At 44.7% G+C, this 22964-nt stretch overlaps 2 protein-coding genes across 2 annotated transcripts in view; both read left to right on the top strand.

The window, feature by feature from the left end:
• LOC310778881 (disintegrin and metalloproteinase domain-containing protein 23-like) overlaps nt 1–2110 on the top strand; it is a 34564-nt gene extending 32454 nt beyond the window's left edge. Inside the window, exon 26 of the mRNA XM_083639343.1 lies at nt 1196–2110. Within this exon, the coding sequence (XP_083495469.1) occupies nt 1196–1241 (46 nt within the window). The 3' untranslated portion in view covers nt 1242–2110. The remainder of the gene's footprint in view (nt 1–1195) is intronic.
• Nucleotides 2111–8743: 6633 nt separating this feature from the next.
• plekhm3 (pleckstrin homology domain containing, family M, member 3) lies at nt 8744–21735 on the top strand (the record flags this gene model as incomplete). Its single annotated transcript, XM_083638248.1, has 8 exons — nt 8744–9272; nt 11280–11578; nt 11957–12752; nt 14374–14519; nt 15304–15497; nt 16071–16134; nt 16247–16404; nt 21567–21735. The coding sequence occupies 8 exons, from the start codon at nt 8744–8746 to the stop codon at nt 21733–21735; spliced, it is 2355 nt and encodes a 784-aa protein (XP_083494374.1).
• Between the last annotated feature and the right edge of the window lie 1229 nt (nt 21736–22964).

A 22964-nucleotide genomic window follows, 5' to 3' on the forward strand; every position in this document is an offset into this window, starting at 1 on the left:
CCTGGATGGCCAGGCTCCGCCCTAGGGCAGAGCAGGACTCTCGGACCCGCCCACACCAGCTGCCATTGCTGCCTGCTTCACAGACCTGGTACAGACACGGCGCATTGCACTGCATGACAGACTGATAGAAGCCCCACAACAAGCCACAGTACGGGGAGGTTATGCATAACTCCTGTTGTTGTATTTGTTGTTGTCCTACTGTTGTCGTAGTAGTTATTGTTGCTGCTGCTGCCGTGGTTGTTGTTTATGTGGTCGTCTCCTCTTTCCCTCCTCTATAGAGTACATTTTATGTTGACTCTTTCCTCCCAGATGCTTATGTTTTGAGTGGAAATAATGTCTTTCCCATCAAAAATGGTAATGAAAGATGTCTCCTACACTTCACCTTGTAAACAGATGTTGCACGCACGAGCTGGTAGGCAATTGTCTGCAAGGGGGCAGTTGAGGGTATTTATAGTCTATATTCACACACCTTCAAGTTCAGATATATTATCAACATATCACACTCATGCCCAATAGACTGGGTCATAGTTTTCATTGAGATCACTGTCCTTGCTCAGTGTCATGAATCTCTCTGTTCCACTGGCACTGTCACCAACACCGAGAGTGATTATTGTGGGATCCTTCAAATTATAAGCATATTTTATGTCCATGACCAGGGTTATGAGACTTGTGCAACCTTTGGCAAAAGTAAATATAAACATTGAATGATGAATGTGGATAAAAGGGCTCCCAATAAAAATGATGACATTGGGCTCCAGTAAGGTAATACAATAAAATAATAACAAATCTTGCCACAGATCTACATACTTGATCTAATTATCTATAATATAGATAATGTAAAATGTTGTGAATGTCAATACCCCTGACTGTCTGTTTTGCAGATAAGGCAGAACCAGCAAACAGGGACCAGCCTTTCCTCATCTCAATGTCTTCAGCATTTTATATAGCCGACTATATTCTTGGATCTTGGCTAATCAACCACATATACATAGCCTCAGAGATTTGTTTCATTTCCGCTCATATGCCTTTAACAGTACGGTATACCATGGTTTCCTGTACTGTAGATTTAGTTCTGAACTTCGTATAAACGCTATAAGCTGAAGAGATGAGTGTGGTTGCTTGTCCAGGTTGCACTAGGTGTGTTGCAGACATCGTTATTGCAGGCAATGACACCTGTTTCTTCTCTCCTCATAAGAAATGTGAAGAAGCGACGATACGACCCCAACGCCTCGGCCATTTAACCCCAGGAGAGAGGCGTTCAGAGAGGGACTCCTCCAAGGCTTCCTTAGTTGGCTACTTGACAGCTGGACTGCACTTATTGCTGCTGATCTTTGGCATTAGATTTACTTGAAAAAGACATAGTGGACATTTTAACAAATTCCATTGTAGTGGCGTAGACATGCGACCTCACCTGACCTCCCCCACCTAACAGCCCGCCCCACCCTGATCTCAAGAGTGACAGAGCTCCTCTTCCATCCTCTAGTGCCAGTGCACAGGCGTTCAGGCGGAATCCACACCACTCTCTCACCTGGCATGATTATCCGCACAAAGCGTGCTGCTCGCTGGCCCTGGCATGAAGAGCCATCTCTACAGGACTCTGCACGGCTATGAAAGCTCTGAATATACCGCAAAAAAAATTCAAAAAAAAAATTCAAATAAATAAATAAAGACAGAAGAAAAAACGTCATCATCCAACGGAGGAGATAGCCTCGTTAAAAAACAAGCCCAGTGGAAAAGCTCTTCTTAGGTCGCCTTTAGGTGCTGTAGATGGTAAGGGGGCAAAAGGAAGGCTGCATGGAAGGACCCATAGGGGAATGCAGACCACATAGCCTACATAGTGAATATGAACACACACAAGTGGCAAGATTGTACATAAAAGAGGAAACGGAGTCAGGTTTGGAATTACAACATATCATCTTACAGTGACATAAGTTGCTTTTATTTTTTATCTTAGCATGTTGTATAGCGGGTGTTTTTGGCAATGTTAATGAAGTACAACGCAATTATGATTTGGGCCAAAATGCTACGAATAACATGATGGTATAATATTCACTCTATTAGGTCTTCAGCAAAGTACTGTAATCACACACGCTACATAGCCCACTGTAATAGGGTGCCAAAGTCACACCCTCTTCCGGGTTAGGCATACAAACCAAGGGGTCGCATCCCTTGATTCATATGCCTAACCCGGAAGAGGGTGTGACTTTGGCACTCTATTGTCCAGGCAAGAGGTCAGATCCAGTACACAGGACGGAGCAGCAGTCAAGATGTCAGGTCTAGAGTTCCGGGCACACCCACCCAGACGAAACAGACGGAGATCAAGATCAGATTAATGTCACAACGGTTTCCCCGAAGTACTCTCAATAGTGACTCAAATGCCAAAGAACCAATCACCTGAACGTATGGATGTTGTTGCACACAGAGCACTTTCCCCCTCTGTCTGCACCCAGAGGTGCCTCTCCTAGTGCTGAAGGCATAAGTCTGTCCATGCAGACTCACCTGTCCAATCAGGTCTCACTTAACAGTCCTCATCAACACCCACTATACTGGCTTGGCCTTTGTGCTCTCATACACTCTTACTAGAAATCAAGTTCAGCTCTACTGGTACGCTGCATGCAATCACTATAGTGGGCTTATAATTCTATAAGGGAGTCCCCAAAATCTGCAAGAAAAATATGCTACAAAAGATAGGTGCATGTCAACAACAAAACATTTAACTTTTATTTACTATGCAAAGAGAGATATTGCACAAACATATGGGTTAATAATGATATCAATATAAATATTGAAATACAAAACCTCTGCTAATCAGCTAATCTTTTGTATTTGGCCACTCCCACATGTCCTTTCATTTCGCTTCAAAGTACTCAAACTTGGAATGGACAAAAAAAAACAATTGAATTCACATTTCCAATGAAAAGCGAGAGAGCATCCTTTTACATTTGTGGAATTGAAAATAATTTTTGTGTGTTTTTCAGGCAATCTGACATTTTTAATCACATGCACACACACACACACACACACTGTACGGTGCCTGTACATATTGAGGCCTGAACAGTTTCCTTGTGCAGGGCTATTGTTTCCAGTCCAGCTGATGGTTGGTGTGTTCCAGGTGCTGCCAAAGCACTGGCATTGTGTAATCCTCCATGTTACTCATCATTACGTGTCCCTCTCTCACTGCATCATGTACAGTTGGACCGATGAATAAACTACTGACATATTTTAAACAAGCGTCTCTCTCTTTTTGTCCAGTGTAGCAATAATATCTGCTACTGTATGTATTTGGAGTCCTCCCTGGGTCACATGACATGGAAGCTATTCAAGAAAAATTTAAATTTTTCCAGAGAAATATTAGTATAAACGTATGAGGCACTAAAATCGAATAAAAAGAGGTGTGTCTTATTTGTCCACTGTAGCAATAATATCTGCTATGTATTTAGAGTCACTTGGTCACATTACATGGGCGCTATTGAAGAAAAATTATATTTTTTCCAGAAGTGTGGAAAGAGGTAATATGGTGAGAGGAGTATACCGTAGCTGTTCTCTAACTGAAGTGTGTAAAGAGGTAATATGCTGAGAGGAGTCTACTGTAGCTGCTCTAACTGAAGTGTGTAAAGAGGTAATATGCTGAGAGGAGTAACTGTACAGTAGCTGCTCCAACTGAAGTGTGTAAAGAGGTAATATGCTGAGAGGAGTCTACTGTAGCTGCTCTCTAACTGAAGTGTGTATAGAGCTAATATGGGGAGAGCAGTCTATTGTAGCTGCTCTAACTGAAGTGTGTAAAGAGGTAATATGCTGAGAGGAGTAACTGTACAGTAGCTGCTCTAACTGAAGTGTGTAAAGAGGTAATATGCTGAGAGGAGTCTACTGTAGCTGCTCTCTAACTGAAGTGTGTAAAGAGGTAATATGGTGAGAGGAGTCTACTGTAGCTGCTCTCTAACTGAAGTGTGTAAAGAGGTAATATGCTGAGAGGAGTCTACTGTAGCTGCTCTAACTGAAGTGTGTAAAGAGGTTATATGCTGAGAGGAGTCTACTGTAGCTGCTCTCTAACTGAAGTGTGTAAAGAGGTAATATGCTGAGAGGAGTCTACTGTAGCTGCTCTAACTGAAGTGTGTAAAGAGGTAATATGCTGAGAGGAGTCTACTGTAGCTGCTCTAACTGAAGTGTGTAAAGAGGTAATATGCTGAGAGGAGTAACTGTACAGTAGCTGCTCTAACTGAAGTGTGTAGAGGTAATATGGTGAGAGGAGTCTACTGTAGCTGCTCTAACTGAAGTGTGTAAAGAGGTAATATGCGGAGATGAGTCTACTGTAACTGCTCTCTAACTGAAGTGTGTATAGAGGTAAAAATAAATAAATAAATGTAAAGGCATAGTATTGCAGCTGACTGGCGACCACACAAAAAGCAATAAGCCATCACACGTCCTTAGTTAATTCTGTTTGTATGTGTGAGCAGTTATCATGCCCAATGTGGAGACCAAGGTCCATCTGGTGCAGATCTTCGGGGAGAAGAGCCACCCTATGAGGAAGTACAGTATTTCAATAAAATGTTCTCTTTCTGTCCTAAATGGCTTTAAGATTATTTCATCCTTGAACGCTGCTTCATTACAGAGAGCATATATGATATATTATGATATATATGATATGATATATATATACACATATATACCATATATATATATATATGGTATGATATATATGGTATATACCGTATGTATATATGTATATATATGTATATGTATATATATATATATCATATATATACATACGGTATATACCATATATATCATACCATATATATATATATATATATATATATATATATATATATATATATATATATATATATATATATATATATATATATAGTCTAGAGGACTTTCATAATAACACTGAGTAACGTGATATTGAAAACACAGGATTTCAGTAACGTTAGTTATTGGACGGAACCTTCATCATGCAACCTCGGTTCCAGTCGGATGACATAGCGGGACTAGCAGATGACATATTGGTAAACAAAAAAAGGTGAGTCGCGAATTTTTCTACTGGGCAGCAGTTTTACCACAAAGTAATAGCTGTGCAAATCGACTGGTAAATGATGATGTGAGTGATGTGACAGTTGTATCGTTGTGTCTGGAATGACATTGCCCAAGGATGGAGAGATGCTAGCGTTAGCTTGCTAGCTATTAGCAAGCTCAAATCACATTAGCCTGGTACTGACAAGCTGGCGTTAGCCCAGCAACGTTTTTCTAATATGTAACGTTAGCATTGTCATGATAAACACGTTGTATTACCTAGATTACATAGCACGGCATGTTGAACTAAAGCCACAGTTTGACCGTCGCTTCACCTCTGTCAAAACTGCCTCTGTGATGCTGACACTGACAGTAACCTTATTCTGCTGTGGAAAAATGAACTGTCGAACACACACACACACACACACACACACACACACACACACACACACACACACACACACACACACACACACACACACACACACACACACACACACACACACACACACACACACACACACATTATTGTTTTGAGACTTCAATCAAATGAAGCGAGTCACTGACTGCTGTGAGCTTGGCACCAGTGTGTCTGGAAGTGGTGAGGTAAGCTAGCTAACGGTAAAGCTCAGAACGAATGCATCCAGACGATCCAGTGCTTGTCCTTCATATGCATTTAGTTCCCAATATTGATATTTATTGCAGCACTGTCAGGCAACCTTACACACGTGGGTTTACTGTTTCAGACTGTTTGTTTCTCTAACATTTTCCTGTTATGGACCCCCAAATAACATTAGGCCACAGACCTTCATTTAAATAATAATTCTTAAATTAATTAAATATCCTTGTATACATTCTATGATCAGGATAATTTATGGGGAATTAAATTATAGTTAAATTAATCTAGGCTATTCCTGATTTTCTTCTCTTCTCTGTACATTAAGTTTAGACTGACACAAGGAGTCATACTTGTCATTTAATTAACATGGGCTAACAACCGCAAGTGTTGTTAGTACAGTTTAATAGTGCACAAGTGCTCAAGAAAGCGCACAAGATAATCAATGACTCCACACATGTCCTTCATGTCTGTTTTGACTTAATGCCATCAGGAAAGCGCTAAGACAGCATGTCTGCAAAACAAACGGAAGGAAGTTTGGTTTTGTTCAAGAGGCCATTTGACTGGTGAACAGCCACAGTACAAGAAATGGTCAGTTTATATAGACTAACTATGCACTTTTGACCTTTTGTTTTTTAACCTTTTGAACAAGTCTGATATGCACGTTAGATTGTATTGACTGAATTTATATTGACTTGCCTCCTGATTTCCTCTGTGGTGTTGGATACATTGTAATCAGTGATCCTTGCTTTATCAGTGTTATGTCTCATGTGTCATATTGTCCTTGTTTCTTGTTTTGTTTTTGGATGTGTACAAAGTACAGCTTGTTTGCAGTATTCATGCCGTAAATTGCCCCTTGCGGGACTAATCAAGTTTTTTGAATTGAATTGAATTGAATTAATCTCCAGGCTCTTAGATCGTTGTCTGAGTGTCAACAGTACACTAATTAAGAGTCCTCCATTCACCTAGCCAAAATCCTTTAGGAATCTGTGTCGGGCATTAAACTCACCTTATTTCTGCACTAGTTTGAAGTCACTGGTAGGGTCGCATGGGGCAACCTTATTATACCAGAAGCCTAGTTGCGCCAAAAAGTGAGCAGTTATTCTTTTAAAAGACAGTTTGACGAGAATCGACGAGTTTCCTGGAAACACAGTCCAAACGCATGCGCAGTTGCGCACTGGCATAATTTCGTCTTCTACAGACATTTTGCAATGCATTTTAGCCACAGCCCCGGAACGCGTGACAGCAAAGATAGTCAGAAAGATGGCAGATGTGACACATTGCTGAAATTGCCAACAACCTTTACAAAAAAGAAAAAGAAAAAAACAATCGGTGGAAACTTTTAACATGCACTAGCCCAGAACCTCAATTTGTTTTTCCCAACAGAATCACCAAATTATGCCAGTGCGCGTGTGATATGATCTGTATAAAAAATAAAAAATAAACATGTCTATGATAATCAAATTTTGGAGATACTGAAACACACACATAAACAACTGTGAATTTGGAAAAGCCCATAAATCATAGATTTATTTCATAGACATTTTGGCTGATACCGATAACCGATATTAACATTGCAACGTCAGACCGATGCAGATATATTAAAAGAAGACTAACATCGGCCGATATGATTGCTGATCTTTGGTGCTGTGCATCCCTACCTGACACACAAACAGAACTGCTGACAATAGTCATCTAGGGATTGGCTGGCAGTGATGTAATGGTCTATAAATAATTCATGTGTGGAGAAAAGTGAAAGACCCTGAGCTGTAGAGCAGAGCAGAGGAAAATCAATGGCCGAGAGACAGAAGGGAAAGGAAATGGTGTGATGATGAATCAGGGCAGAGGCTATAGAGACTATAAGAAGAGACAGACAGGCAGGCGGATGGATGGAAAGCCCACCCAGCCAGGCCTGCTCCCTCCCTGGCAGGAAGCTCCGCCCCCACCCAGCCAGGCCTGCTCCCTCCCTGGCAGGAAGCTCCGCCTCCCTCCCTGGCAGGAAGCTCCGCCCGGTGAGAGCCAGCTGAGGAGGAAGTCCACTCTCATTTCATGTGGCCCTCTGAGAGAGGATGCAGGCTGCCTCTACCTGCCTGTCTGCTCCCTGCATGAGAGGTGAGGGGACATCTAGCAGGCGTTGCTATCAGGAATAGAGGAACATACTATATTCGGGTAGGTAGGCTAGTTAGTTACACACTGTTTTCATGTTAGTTATATCTTATTCATTTCAACAGGGAGGAAGTCTCTTGATATGTAAATGTGAGTGGTTGGGTTTTTCTAAAAAGAATAACCACATTCATGTTGGCCTTTATGTTTACACTCTGTATCAGTTTGTAAGGATCAGAGCAAATTGTAAGTCTCTGTTCTCCTGCAGTTCATCCTGTACACGCTCATTCCTAAAACAAACTCTGACATGCTTCCTCTTTTCTGTTCCTTCTTTCTCTCTCACTTTGCTAGAGTGAAGCCGTCTCCGTCTGATGACATCACTGATGACATCACTGCCACCTGGTGTGGATTCCGAAAGAACCTCGCTGTTGACCATTAACTCTGAATAGCCAGTAGCCACGTCCTCTTCTTCCTCCATTTGTTTCTCGCCCTTCAATGTGGGCCGAGTTGGCGGCCTCGGTACCCAAAAGCTTGTGTATGTATGTAGCTAAGCAGTGCAGCCATGCAAACTGGTGCCATTTGGAGAGTTTCTTCTGTTGTTTAATGTGTAAAGTTCTGGCATGAGGCCCCAATAGCTTCCCTTGGAGCTAATAGACTACCAGAGATGTTGCATTAAAGAGGAAGATTGGAACCCTGGATGAAGGCCCTGTCTTGAGGGAAGAGCAGCACTCTGCCTCAGACACCAGATTGGCCTGTCTCAGTCTGTGAGACCTTCAGGCTGCCTGGATCGTCTTCAGACAAAGACACACTCCTGTCCCCTGCCTTCACTGAACGTCCCAGTTTTTTTTGTAGGTTGTTGGAAAGGGGAGGACATACCTCATAGAGCGTTATTGTCCCCCTTCTTTGTTACCAGAGCACGGGCGATATCTGAATGTTGCTGTCAGGTATTTTGCGTCCTTCCTGGAAAGCCATCAAGTAGTGAAATATCCTGCTCCAGGGGAAGGCCCAGCCATGGAGGGTCTGGAGGGGCTTGACATGGTGGGGGACATCAGCCCTGCCTTGGAGGCCACCGAGGACTTCATCCACTGCCTAGATGGCCAGAGCCAGGGTCACACCCAGACCGGGGACCTGCAATCCTCCAGACAGCCCAAGCAGCTGCGGGAGACTTCCAGCACGGCCCTGGGGAAGCTGAGCTCCAGTGGGGTGTGGGGCCTGCTGGCCAGGGAGCAGCCCGAGGTCGGGCCCCTAGGCCTGGCCTGGGCTGACCACCAGCCGCCCTCGGCCTTCAGTGTGCTGGGGCTGGGGATGGGCTCGAGGCAAGGCAAGAGAAGCCGCGCACGCTCCACCAACGACCTGGCAGCCCATACCAAGGACTGCACTAATAACACCGCCAACTCCTCATCCAACCCTGTCTTCAAGAAGGGACACAACCGCTCCAGGTCGGATGTCAACTACCGGCCGTCTGCATACACTGACAACGGCCTGCCCACGCTGGACTGCAACACTCTGAAGAACATGGTCCTCAACCACCAGCGAGAGGGTGAGTTCACATAGACAGTTTGTGTGTTTCTGTGCGTGTGTGAGACCAGGTCAGCTCGTATTGGATTTGTGTGTCTGTATCCTTTAATTCTCGTTATCTTTCATGGTGACCTACTGTATTTCCTCTAAGGCAGGGCTGGGCATTTATGTTTCTTGGGGCGCCACATGAGAAACCCAGATTGTGCCGGGGGCTTGGGATTGTTGCAATATCAATATCGACATATTTGGTCAAAAATATTGTGATATTTCATTTTGTCCATATTGCCCAGCCCTACATTTCACATGTGGCTTTGAATTGACGTACAACTGAACATTTAGCCCACTTTGTAGAAAATACTGAGATGTACTATCGATCAGAGATATGATTTTTGGTCTATATCGCCCAGCCCTACATCAGTGTGTGAATGAGAATGTAGATTATTGTAAAGTGCTTGGATAAAGCGCTATATACAGTAAATGCAGTCATTTACCACTTAGCATGTAGAGAGTGAGAGAACAGAGATGAGAGAGGAAAGGACAGTTTGCTTAGTGGGCTTCTTGGTGCTGCTTCCTCCTGCCTGGGTGACAGGACACACTCCCAGAGGAGCCCCTGTGCACAGCGATCAGCACTCATTCCTGAGCCCAGAGCCTCTGAGAAACTGCCTATCTGAGGAAACTGGCCCATCCAAACGAAGGCCTCCTGTCAGCGAGAGGTGTAGGGACAGGACAGGACTATGGATGGGGCCGATCCAATATCGGTATCGGGTGCCGATATTGGCACTAATTCACGGATCGGATCGGAATCAGAAAAAAAAAAAAAAAAAAAAAAATGCAATTCCAGTGTGGGCCGCACAGGGGGGCACTGGCCGTAATTTGCCCATGTATAATAGTATCCTTCTTTGCCTTGTATATTTTGTTAATTTTGTTTGCTTTTTGCGAGGTATATTAAAAATATATATATTTAATTGGCCAAATCTTTGCCTATACTGTATATTCAAGAAAAATATTGGTATCGGCATAATAGCGGTATCAGCAGATATCCAAATTCAGGTATCGGAATCGGATCGGAAGTGGAAAAAATGTGGATCGATGCATCCCTAGACAGGACTGAGGTGAAACAATAGTAAGGGGTGTGTAAGAAAAAGCAAAGGATTTGGTCTCCATGTCCAACACTGTGGGTCGCAAGAAGCCAATATATAATATATGACAACTAAGACAATATTTTGCTGTGTGAGTTCAAACTATAGATGCGGGTGGTTATTAAAGCCTCAATCAAATTTGCCTTTAAAGGATGGCTTTACCGGCAATCAACCCACTTTGTTTCATATATAATAATCTCTGTAATATAAGCACATGGGCAGTGTTTTACCTTCTGTCTCTGTTTACCTCACGGAGAAAAATGCTCCTGCTGCTGCCTGCAGAAACTCCGCCCCCACCAGCTGCAAGTCATTAAGGCTTGTTAAGGCTCTCTGAGCAGATTCTGCCTCTCCAGCAGAACTTCCACAGTTCCGTTGTGACTCGTTGTGACGTAAAACGCGTCACAACCGAGCACTTTGCCAGAGGAGGAAATGGGAGATCTCCGTGAGGAAAACAGAGAGAGAAGGTAAACACTGCCCATGTGCTTATATTACCGAGATTAGTGATCATACAAAGTGGGTTGATTACCATTAAAGCCATCCTTTAACCATTAGTCCACAAGCACATGAGCTATTATAGTCAGCAGCACTGGTAAGAAAACAGGCAGATTTATTGTAGCAGGTTTGTCTGGCAGGCTCTCTCAGTGGTGTCTCACCTGCTGTCTTTGCCCTCTGAAAATCACATCATCTATACCTGGCTGCCTGCTGACGTTCTCAAAGGCAAAGGGTTGAAAAATATAAGTGTGTTAGGGCTGAGAAATATATATGAATATTATATCGATAATATCATGGTATGAGACTACATATTGTCTTAGATTTTGGTTATCGTCTCTGCCCCTCTCTCTGTCCCTCTGTCCGTCCCTCTCCCCATCCCTCTCTCCATCCCTGTCCAGCCGCTAAAGGCAGCAGCGGCGGCAGCGTGGTCAGGCAGGGTGAGATGGAGCAGCGCGAGGGGTCCCGGGGCAACTGGTCCCCCTGCCATGTGGAGCTGACACCCTGCGAGCTCCGCCTCTACACCCTGGACAGCAGCGCCAACCGCCAGCTGGGCACCGCCTACTCTTTGTCGCACTGCCAGAGCGTGAGCTCACCAGCACCCAGCGGGCAGAGCACCCAGCCCGCCGACCAGCGCACGCTCCAGGCCTTGTTCTTCAACAGCACCCGGCTCCAACTGAGGGCGGCCAGCCAGTGGGAGGTACGATAGAGCCCCAAAGAGCATTAAAAATAGGTTAACCCTAACCCAAACTGCACAGAACACAAGTTAGGCTAATCTTCCAGCACATGCTCCTCTCTCGTCTGGATCGATCTCATTTTAACTGTCTTGGATGGCTCAAAGTAAGAAAGAAAAAAAGTAAGAAAAAAAAGAGTTCTTTGTTTGAGTTTTGTGTACAAGATCGTCTTTGTACATGTTGCACATCTTGACTGCCAGTAGAGGGCCACAATGGAAATAAGTCGGTAGACTTTGTGTTTGATCCTCGTCAGAATGATTTTAATTGTATTGTATTGTATTGTTGCCCAACGTGTTTCAGCTTTACAGTATTCCTTTAACATTCTTTCGAATAAAATCAATCAGGTCTTGGAGTGGAGACGGCTGATGTGGGAGAGGGTGCTGGCAGCCAAGCCGGTGAGGCAGCAGCAACATCTGACCGCAGTGGAGAACCAACAGATGGCCAAGTTTCCCACAGCCACGCCCCCCTCCTCGTCCCCCTCGCCCTCGGGGCTCGACACCGGGCTGGACGGCGATGGAGACACCCCCACCCCCTCTCTCCTCTCCCCTCCTGTAGTCCTGACCAGGCCCACCGCCCTGCCCTTGTTCACCCAACGCTACCAGGACGTTCTGAAAGCTGGCCTACTCCACCAGCTAACGGACCAGAACAACTGGCGGGCCTTCACGTTCGTCCTGACCACATCCGCTCTCCAGGCGTTCCCTACCGAGGGCCGCGGCCCAGTGTCTGAACCCGTGCTCAGGTACCCGCTGGCCCACTGTGTGGTCGTGCAGCATGAGCAAAATACAGAGAACGGAGGCCCGTGGACCGGGCCTTCCACTGATCCCGGCGACCGTTTCCAGGTCGTCTTCCCTAAAGAGGTTCTCCGACTTCGGGCGGAGAGTCAACTGAAGGCCCAGGAGTGGGTGGAGGCTCTGCGGGAGGTGGTGGGGGCCCAGAGGCCCGCCCAGGAAGAGGGACGGGAGTCTGGAGAAGGACTTCCAGCCCTCCAGGGGGTGCTGTTGAGATCGAAACCGTCCAGAGAGAGGAGACAGCGAGAGGCCCAGAGAGCTAAGCGGCAGTCGGTCACCACCAGTTTCCTCAGTATCCTCACCTGCCTGGCAGTGGAGAAGGGGCTCACCGCCCAGAGCTTCAGGTGTGCAGGTGAATGACTGGCACGGACACACACACGCATGCACGCACGCACAGAGGATTACAGGTAATGAGTGATGCAACATTGACCGATTTTTAGCCAAATAAAACTGACTTGTGTAGTTTGCTCAGATGGTCCCAACTCAAATGTCACTGCAAAGCTGCTCATTGGTTCCAAGACAGTGTTGAAAAGTTCAACATGGCATCCAAAAAGGACCCATTACCCCACCAGTTCCCAGCTCAGTGGACCGCTACCTGAGGTTGGCGCTTGAGCAACCTAGAAGTAACCTTTTCCCAATACTTTGGATTACTTTTGGAATACTTCAAAATAATCTTGCCGAGTCCATTTGTCTGGGTCACTCTGAATAGTTAACACTTTCTTTGTTAGGAATGACCTTGTTACTGTCTTTAGAGGAAAGGTTATGAAAGTATATCAACACAAATGTGGTGTGTTTTGTCCTGCAACTGATGCTGTTTAAAGGAGAATTTCGTTTTTTTACACCACGGTCCTCATTTCCAGCTTAAAATATTATGTTTTACTCACCGAAATAGTTTGGCTTCATTCGGATGCCCACGGAAGCTTCTAGCTAATAGCTAGAAGGCGTTGATCTGCCCCGGATGGGGTTACAGTGCGTATCTTCCCCCTTCTGTGGTTCCTCTGAAGAAGTGTGGTTTCACAGGGGGAAGATGGGCACTGTAACCCCATCCGGGGCAGATCAACGTTGACTGTTGTGTTGATGTTAGCTTAGCTTCTAGCTATTAGCTAAATAATTATATTTACAACCATAATGAACTGTGATCTGACAGAAAAAGTGTCATTTAGAGAGCGTGTGCAGCATGCCCCGCACTCGCCGCAGGCTCTCGTTATAGCCTGTTTGAGGAGACTACTCGGAGCTAAAATCTTCCGTGGGCATCCGAATGAAGCCAAACTATTTCGGTGAGTAAAACATAATATTTTAAGCTGGAAATGAGGACCGTGGTGTAAAAAACCGAAATTCTCCTTTAAAGACAAATGGAATCCACCAGAGAACAAAGTCTTCAGTTTTGTTTGACCCCTTCTTTAATTTCCACAGCATCAGTTAACCACAGCAAACGGCATCAAGTTCATGTAAAAAAATGTTTTAGAGACAAACATTAAAATATAGCAAAGTGGATTTAGTTTTTACTAGAACACAAACTCAATCTGAAGATAAAGATGGCAAAATATTATCAGAAGAATTGTCCCAGACACAGACACGGGGGATTTTTTTCTTTTTTTAGATAGGTTTACTTTAAAAGCATTACATGTTCAACATGTCGGGAGGCAGATACACTGCACGCGCACAACTTGCCTGCTTCATATGATTTTAGAGCAAATAAAACAAAACAAACAAATAAAAGTATTCCCTTCGAGTATTCTATTTTGAAAGAAAATAACTGTATTCAGAAATCCACCAATTTAAACTGTTACTGTAATGGAATACAGTTACTCATATTTTGTATTTTAGATACTGTATTTATTCAGAATACATGTATTCTGTTACTCCCCGCCTCTGCTGATGACAGACTTTCAGACACTGTAGAATCATATACTGTAGTATCCGAAATATGTTTGCCAAATACACACTCAACCAAGCACTCACTCACTCCCCAGGCTGCCAGCGTCCGGTGGGCCTCTCCCGGGGCAAAGCCAAGGTCTGCTGTTACAGCGGCTGGTACTACTGCCAGAGCTGCCACCAGGACAACTCCTTCCTCATCCCAGCACGCCTGCTGCACAACTGGGACACCAGCAAGCACAAGGTGGGACTGGGAACACGCACAACAATATGATGAAAATATCTACCGTCCGACCACACTTTATCCCCTTTCTCTTTCACACCACTTGCCTCTTTGTAGCCTGTTGCAGACAGCAGACATCACCCCGGCCGTGTCTGCCTCACTACGCTCTTCTCTCCCGACATGACCAAAATATTTAGCAGGCTAGACATCTGTCAGACCTCTGTGACTTGTCGGGGAGCTCCCCGCTCGCGTCTGTGGACAGTTCACACTGAACAAGCGAGTGCCGAGCCAGCGTGATTTGCCTCTGATCTGCTCGCCGAGAGCTCAGAGAACCTAATGTGAACTAGGCATGAGTTAGACAGCTTTTTCAATTCACTCGTGACTCAGGATGATAATTCGTTCGCATGCGATGATATTCACGATTATACGATTAATGGAAATTCACCATGATACAATTATCGATAGACGATAATATATTTTTTTCCCTTTCCCATTTTCGCCCCAATTGTACTTGGCTAATTCCCCCTGCTGTCCCAGTCGTTGCTCCACCCCCTCGATATGGGGAGCGCAGGAGCGCGGAGGAAGCATGTGCTAGTCTACGGCACATGCTTCCTCCGCTACGTGTGAGGAGCGAGGAGTTTAACCAGCAGGATGTAGCAGGAACGTCTGACCAAGCTGGAAGTACCGCTGCCGGGAGTGAACTCTAAACCCCGCGGTGGTAGGCGAGTGCTTGTACCTCTACACTACCCAGATGCCCCAATAATATCTTCTATTGTCCCACCCCTACTGTGGTGTGCACGTGCAGGTGTCCAAGCAGGCCAAGGAGTTCCTGGAGTTTGTGTATGAGGAGCCTCTGCTGGACGTGGGGCAGCTGAACCCGGCTCTGTACGAGCAGTGTGAGGCTCTGAGCGCCGTGCTGCGCCTCCGCCAGCAGCTGCAGTCCCTCAGAGCCTACCTGTTCAGCTGCAGTGCCACTGTGGCCGAGGACCTCCGACGCAGGTGGGGCCAGGGAAGGATTTATATATTTTTTCAATCCAGTTTAGTTTAAGTTAGTTTCCAGAGTGGTTTTGCTGGTTTCAGTTTTGTTTAGAAATTAAAATAGTTTTAGTTTAAGTTTGATTAGTTTGAGTACAATAATAAGATGGAGGGGTTCTGTGTGCGGCGCACAATTGCTCAGTTGCTTGCGTGCACTTTGCCCTGATGAAGGTCATGTAGACCGAAAGCTTGGTACATAAGTAAAGATTTTTGCATGGACCCAAGTGTGCAGAACCTTTCTCTTGGTTTTGATGTGCAAGGCACGCTAGAAATAAGCGAGCGGAGCGCGCGATGTTTCTAGTTTTTATAATATGGGGGTTATTTGTCAGGGGCAAGATTGAAGAAGTTCAGAATAGGTATTACAATACAAACACAACACTTTGCCAAGGCAGTTGACTCAGCCATGTAGACATCCCAGTCTCACTAAACATTATGCAGTATTGACAAAGACTCAAACCCAAAGGCATTTTCTGTATACAGTATATATTTTCTATCTAATTTTAGTTAATTTTGTAACTACACAATATGTCTTTACAGGATCTTCCCCCGGGAATACCTGCTACAGCACATCCACCTCTACTCCATGGCCGATCTGCAGCAGGTGCACACACACACACACACACACACACACACACACACACACACACACACACACACACACACACACACACACACACACACACTCATTCTCTCCTCCTCCTCCTCCTCCTCAGGTGATTGATGGGAAGCTGGCTCCCTTCCTGTCCAAGGTGATCAAGTTTGCCAGTTCCCACGTTTTCAGCTGCAGCTTGTGTCGAGAGAAAGGCTTCATCTGTGAGCTCTGCCACAACGAGCAGGTTGTCTACCCCTTCCAGGAGAGCGCCACAAAGAGGTACAGAGTCACCACACAAGCCCGCTCCATCTCAATACGATACAAAAGCCACTCAGACAGGAAAGAGATCTCTCTGTGCTTAGTGATGACTGGATCTGATTACTTTCATTTTTGATTTGATATATCCGATACAATACAATTTGATTTGACAGTGCCATTAAGAACAATGCAGTTTGTTATGGTCTCCTCATTTTGAGTCGCTTACAAACCATCAGAAAGAAAGTAGTAATGTACAGTTGAAGTTGTATGTTTACATACACTTAGGACTTAGTAATTAAAACTGTTTTTTAACCACTCCACAGATAATATAGTAAGCAAGTCATTTTTCCAATAATTGTGAAAAAGTGAAATCATTTTTAAAAGATTGTTGGAAAAATTACTTACTCCCAACTTCAACTGTACATTTTTCCATTTATATTTCTGTTTATTTTTATTACATATATTTGTCATTATTGAAACAGATCCTCCTATAGACAGCTTTCTCTTTACCACCACTTGACTTGTCTTAAAGGGATACACCACTTTTTTGCAAGTTTATTGGTCTTTTTGGAAGGAAAAGAGGTAGCCGGCACTACTTTCCAAACATGGCCGCCGACCTCTTTTCCTTCCAAAAAGACAGATTATGTGCATTTTGGATTAATATTTCATCGTGTGGTGAGTACCCGAAGCACAACATTTATTTTGGCGCCGTGAGATGTGTGTTTTGGCAGATTTTTAACAGCTGTACCATTAGCCTCCATTCTATGGCGATAATTACTAACTTCACGACTGTAGCTCACTGTAAACTGAGCGGACAGTGCCGGTAAGGCATGGTGTATCTTGGTTATGTTGGGGGGATGTGGCAAATGAGCTAAACTTCCAAAAAAGTGGTGTATCCCTTTAAGGCAAAGTATGTACAGCTTGCATTCCAAGTGTAAGAGGAACCAATCCATATCTGTATGTATGCTGGCATACATTCCTCCACCACCCTGACAAGCTTTAACACAGCCTCCAGAGTATTAAATCACTTTTAAGATATTTCATAATGTCTGTGAGTCATGTCCTGACAATGTTGATCAGCCATACTGTTCGCCATATATTTTTGACAAATAACCTACCGTACTTTTGTGCTCAAAGTAAAAAAAAAAAAAAAAAAAAAGCTGTTGCTAAAATGGAACCATGGCGTATGACTCAATGGAACGCCATAGTGATACAGCATGTCAGTTCGATTCTGACTGAGGACGAGCTGGCATGTTTTTTGTTTGTTTTTTCCTGATTTCCCCCCAATTGTACTTGGCCAATTTCCTCCCTGTTGCTCCAGTCGCTGCTCCACCCTCTGCCGATCTGGGGAGAGCCGAGACTAGCACCATGCTTTCTCCGACACATGCGCACTTGCCAGCCTCTTATTTTCACCTGACAGGGGGCTATTCCCACCAGTTCCCTATCACCCCGACCAGGTACCCCGACCGACCAGAGGAGGCGCTAGTGCGACAAGCTGGCATGTTAACTAGCTGTTAGCTAAGCGCACTGCCTGCTGTTGTAACCACTTCGCCGGGCTCAAAACGCCACTGAATGACAAAGGGTTTTACCAGTTTGAGTCACGCTCTTTCCAACGGGGGCATCAGCTTTGAAATCCGTTGGCCAGTTGTTGAGCTGTATGCAATATTGCGGCTTGCAGCTAAGCTAACGTTACGCCAGTTGCAGGCTGCAGCGCGCCGCGGACAGAGTATTGTAGGCAAGAGCTTTTTTTGACAACAGCGCTGGGGCCATGATGTTGCAGTGGGACCTATTAACCTTCGGTTCTTATCAATGTAAGTTCTTTGGCACAGAATCAGATGACGTGCAAAGATGGAGGTGGAGGAAATTAGGGCTGTGCGATTTTGCCTAAAACTAAAATTGACGATTTTTTCTCTCAAAACTCGATTTTCGATTTCGATTTCGATTTATTATACTATTATACTTCTCTAAACATTTGTTGCCCTGCAGAGCTCTTTTCCCCCCTTTTTTCCATAATTGACAATTTACGCTTTTACTCTGAAGGTAGAACAACTCAACTTCCTGTTTTAGCTTGCCGCTGCTATGCTTAACTTCCTGGCTGTTGCTTGCTAACTTGACACTGGTGGATTTGCGTGTTCCTCCGTGAGATAATTATATTAGTGTCTAAGCGACCACCCGTGCTCGGAGTTATATCTGTACTAGAATAACACAAAGTCACAACAGGAATGCGTGGAACTGCGATAGCAGTTAGGGGGAAATTCAGACACACAGGGACAGGTGAGTCAGCTGAGGCAGCCATGAATACAGCCAATCTATTAGTACTCGGTGGCCTCACGTGTTGTTTTGTTATTATGTGAACTGGCAACGTTTCATCGTCCGGTGATAATGTCTGTGTTCGTGTGCGCGCGTGAGTGTGTTGTGGCAATCGTTATCTTGTAGGCTACAGCCTGCAGTGCAACAAGCTGCTTTTTGGTCGGAGGTGTTGAAATAAGTCCATTGTGCTGCTGTTTTTAGTAGCCAGTATCACAGCCTCTAGAGAGACTTTACACAAGTAGCAGCATGCGTACATGAGAGAGAGCCGCCCCGCGTAACGTACTTACCCTAGTTAAAGTGAAAATTAAATTAAAAAAAAAAAAAAAAACGATTTTACGATTTTCATTTTTTTAACATCGTCCTAACTAATTAATTCGATTACGATTCAAAATCGATTAATCGCACAGCCCTAGAGGAAATGAATGAATGGCCCAGTGGGGGTCTACTCTGCAGGAAGGGGATGTTGATGGGATGCACAATATTGGATTTATCCCTCCGATATGCTGATCTTTTCTATCAGATATGCCGATATTTTGGGCCAATTGCTGATACCGATATACAGTATAGAGTATGCACACATTTTTCCCACCTAATTTCAGATAATCTCTCATGTAGTGGAAGTAACACATTATTATGCCTCTTATCGTGATGGCCCACTGGCAAAATGTACACATTCATTGGGCAAACTAAGAAAACTACTTCAACTTAGATTATGTAAAGCATGCCATATCTTACTTTAACAAAACTATAACATTTGGGCATAATTAAAGCGTCATTTGATTTGCCTGTCATATCAGCAGAAATGTTCATTTCGGGCCGATGCCGTGGAACTACACTTAACTAAATCCAATTTTTTTGCTGAAGCTTGACACCTAATAATGAAAAATAAGGTATTGAACTGACCTTCTCTTATTGGCTGGTCTCTTTCCTCTGTGATGTCACCACCTCTTCTAGTTATATAGAGGGTGACGTCAGAAGCCCTTTTCCCACATGCGCTTTGTACCGCAAAATGACCGGAACGTGGTCAAATGCCTGCATGTGGGAAAGGCGCCGTGCCGGTAAAAGCGCGACCCCGTCGTCGCGGCCATTTCACCAGTTTTGAGCTAGTCAGAAGAACGGTATGCCGCGATAGACAGACAGGTGAGAAAGGGGTCCAGTCATTTTCCGCTATCAGTGGGCTGTGACTTCGTGGACCAGGTTGCACACAGTAGACAGTCCAACACCAAATACACAGCTGATTGTTCGATATTCCCCTGGTGTTGCGTACCACCAAAGGACTATTGCCAGTCGCAAACGCGCTTCCAGTGGTTTTCGCCACCGGGTGATCTTGCGTGCGGGTCGGACCAGACTCAGCACGTAATACCGGGACATGCGAAAATGACGCTTCCATTCCACGTCGTCAAAATTGTTCAGAGCATCTTCCCAAAATAAATTCCCTCCTGGTCTCTCTCGCTTCCAGACGGCTCTAGTCTCACGCAGCAGCGCAGAGGTACATAACACTGTCATGATCTGTCCCCGGTTTAGTCTATCTTCATATTCTGCGCGACACTCTCATGGGCGAGGTGTACACACGTTGCTTAATGTTCCAGCGGGCATAATCTAATCATTAGCGCACATTAAAGCAAACTGGCGAAATGATCTTGTGATAATAAGAGCAGTAGCCTATGTCAGCTTCATGTGTGTGTGTGCTGATTTTCCCCTCTCCTCTCTGCTCGCTCTCTGGCCACAGTCCGTCCTCCTCGTTCAGTCACAGCCCGACAGGGACTAAGCAACGTTGCCGACAGCCAAGGCAAGCCCGGACACATCAAATGAAGCCAGTCTGTAAAAAGTGCTTCAACGCGATGCAGGTGAACGGATAAACAAGCAAACTTATTTCACCATTCGGAGTTTTGCCGACACGTCACTCCCCACCCGCTCTGCAGTGCCGCCCCCCCCCCACATACAGGCAATTTCGCTGATAGATTCCCACATGCCAGAGGAGAGGTGTGAAGGGAAATGTCCGATATTGACTTACAGGTAATTTTCCGGTACGCATGTGGGAAAACGGCTACAGAGGAAAGAGACCAGCCAATAAGAGAAGGCCATCACAACCCTATTTTTCACCATTAGCCGTCAGGCTTCACCAAACATTTGGGTTTGGGCCCAACCTTGGCGTCACGACCGCAAGTGGGGTCGCCTGGAATTCAAATGGGGTCGCATTAATTTATTATTATTATTATTATTATTATTATATTATTATTATTATTATTATTATTATTATTATTATTATTATTATTATTATTATTATTATTATATATTTTTTTACACCACACACAATTTAAAACTACTGAAGAGGATTAGGGCCGCGTTAATTAAAAAGAGCACAAAGTACGAATTCTAACATTAACGTCAGAATTCTCAGATTGAAGTCAGAATTTTTTACATTTTACATGTGACGACATTGAGCAAAGAGTTCATTTGCAAAAACAGGTAAATGCCATTCTTAAAATGAATAAACAACACGTTTGATACTCCCTGGAGTATACATAAAAAAAACTTTACTGAGGTGATTTATGTGAAGATTATCAGATGAATGTGTTTTAAGTATGATTGATAATAAAAATATACAACAAATGAAATAATTACAATATAAACTCATCAATAATATGAAACCATAAAAATGACAAACGGAGATATGTTTTTGCAAATAAAATCTTCTATTAGAGTACCGAAATTTGAATATCTCGATTTTTGTGACATCAAAGTGGGGTCACAAGCCAAAAAAAGGTTGGGAACACCTGATTTTAAGCCTTTATTGACACATGATGTGCCGATACCATGGTGCATCCCTAGTGCAGGATGACATGTTGACTGTTGCCTTGCTGTGTGTGTAGGTGTGAGGGCTGCGGGGCGGTCTTCCATGCAGAGTGTGGTCAGAAAGCCCAGCCGTGTCCGCGCTGTGTCCGCCGAGAGCTCCACCACAAGAGGCCACCCTCCTCCTTCTGGTCCCCCGACCACGACGACAGCCCCGGGTGCTACCACCTGCCCTACCAACACATCTGAGACACACACACACGCATGTGGAAGGGTGTCAAACCACGGACCGGAGTATTTGACCCCTGGACGTGGAATGAAAGAAGTCTTTTTTTAACTCACCGCTCTCACAGATTTGATCAGTGACCCTTTAAATGAAATTTTAATTGCGTTATCAATGGCCTTTTAAATGGGAGTATGTCTGTGTGTTTGTGTGTGCGCGCATTTGTGAGTCTAACCCGTTTTTTTCCCATTACTTGAACTGTACAATAACATTTGCAATAATCATTAATCAAACTTATTCTTTTGTTGTTTGCCTTCTCCCTCCTCTCCTCTGTGAGTCGACTTCTTCATGCAAAGAAGAGAGCAAAGTCAACAAGAGAGCAGCTTTAGCTTTTAGTATCTTCCCTATGCAACTTAGACAGCCTTTAACCCAACACTTCCCTGTGTAGAGGTCTGTAGCACTGCTTCTCACTCTATCTAAACTGTTTGTTTCCATCCATCTGGAGAGAGAATTTGACTGCAACTTTCGAAATGTAATACAAAAATGGGTGCGTTTCCATCAGCTGGCTTGAAGTGAATAAATGGGCCCTCTAAATGTAAACTAGAAGAAAATAACCGCCTTCGCCGCACAAATACCTTGAAAGCCATGACGCAGTGGTGTGGACATTCAGCCTTACGCCACTTTAGGCACATCCACTCAGCGTTGCAGGTGCAGGACAACAGATGATCAGTAGCAGCTCAAACAGTAGAGTCCGCACACTGCGTAGTAGACTTAACTCCCAGTTTATCTGTTGAAAAGCATTAACGTTCATCACAATCATGTTTGGGGGTACCTCAACAACACAGCTAATTGGTTTCAACATGGAAAATGCTCTTACACCTAACCCTACCCTCCCACCACCCCCATCCCGCCTAGCCACTCCCCCCTACCCACCCCTCGAACCCTGACTCTCTACGACCTTCTTATCTGTAGCTATGGCCCCTTTCCCCTAGCCCCACCATGCCCCCTCATACCACCCACATCCCCCTAGCCCCACCATGCCCCCTCATACCACCCACATCCCCCTAGCCCCACCATGCCCCCTCATACCACCCACATCCCCCTAGCCACCCCTCGAACCCCAACTCTATGACTTTCCTATACCTAGCTATAGCCCATTTTATTCACCTAGCCCCACCCCCTTCCTCGATGGAACGGGTGGACATGAGGTCACTGTGACGTTCAACTTTGACCACCAAAATCGAATCAGTTCATC

Source organism: Poromitra crassiceps (assembly GCF_964638095.1).
Source record: "Poromitra crassiceps genome assembly, chromosome: 6".
Classification (NCBI taxonomy): domain Eukaryota; kingdom Metazoa; phylum Chordata; class Actinopteri; order Beryciformes; family Melamphaidae; genus Poromitra; species Poromitra crassiceps.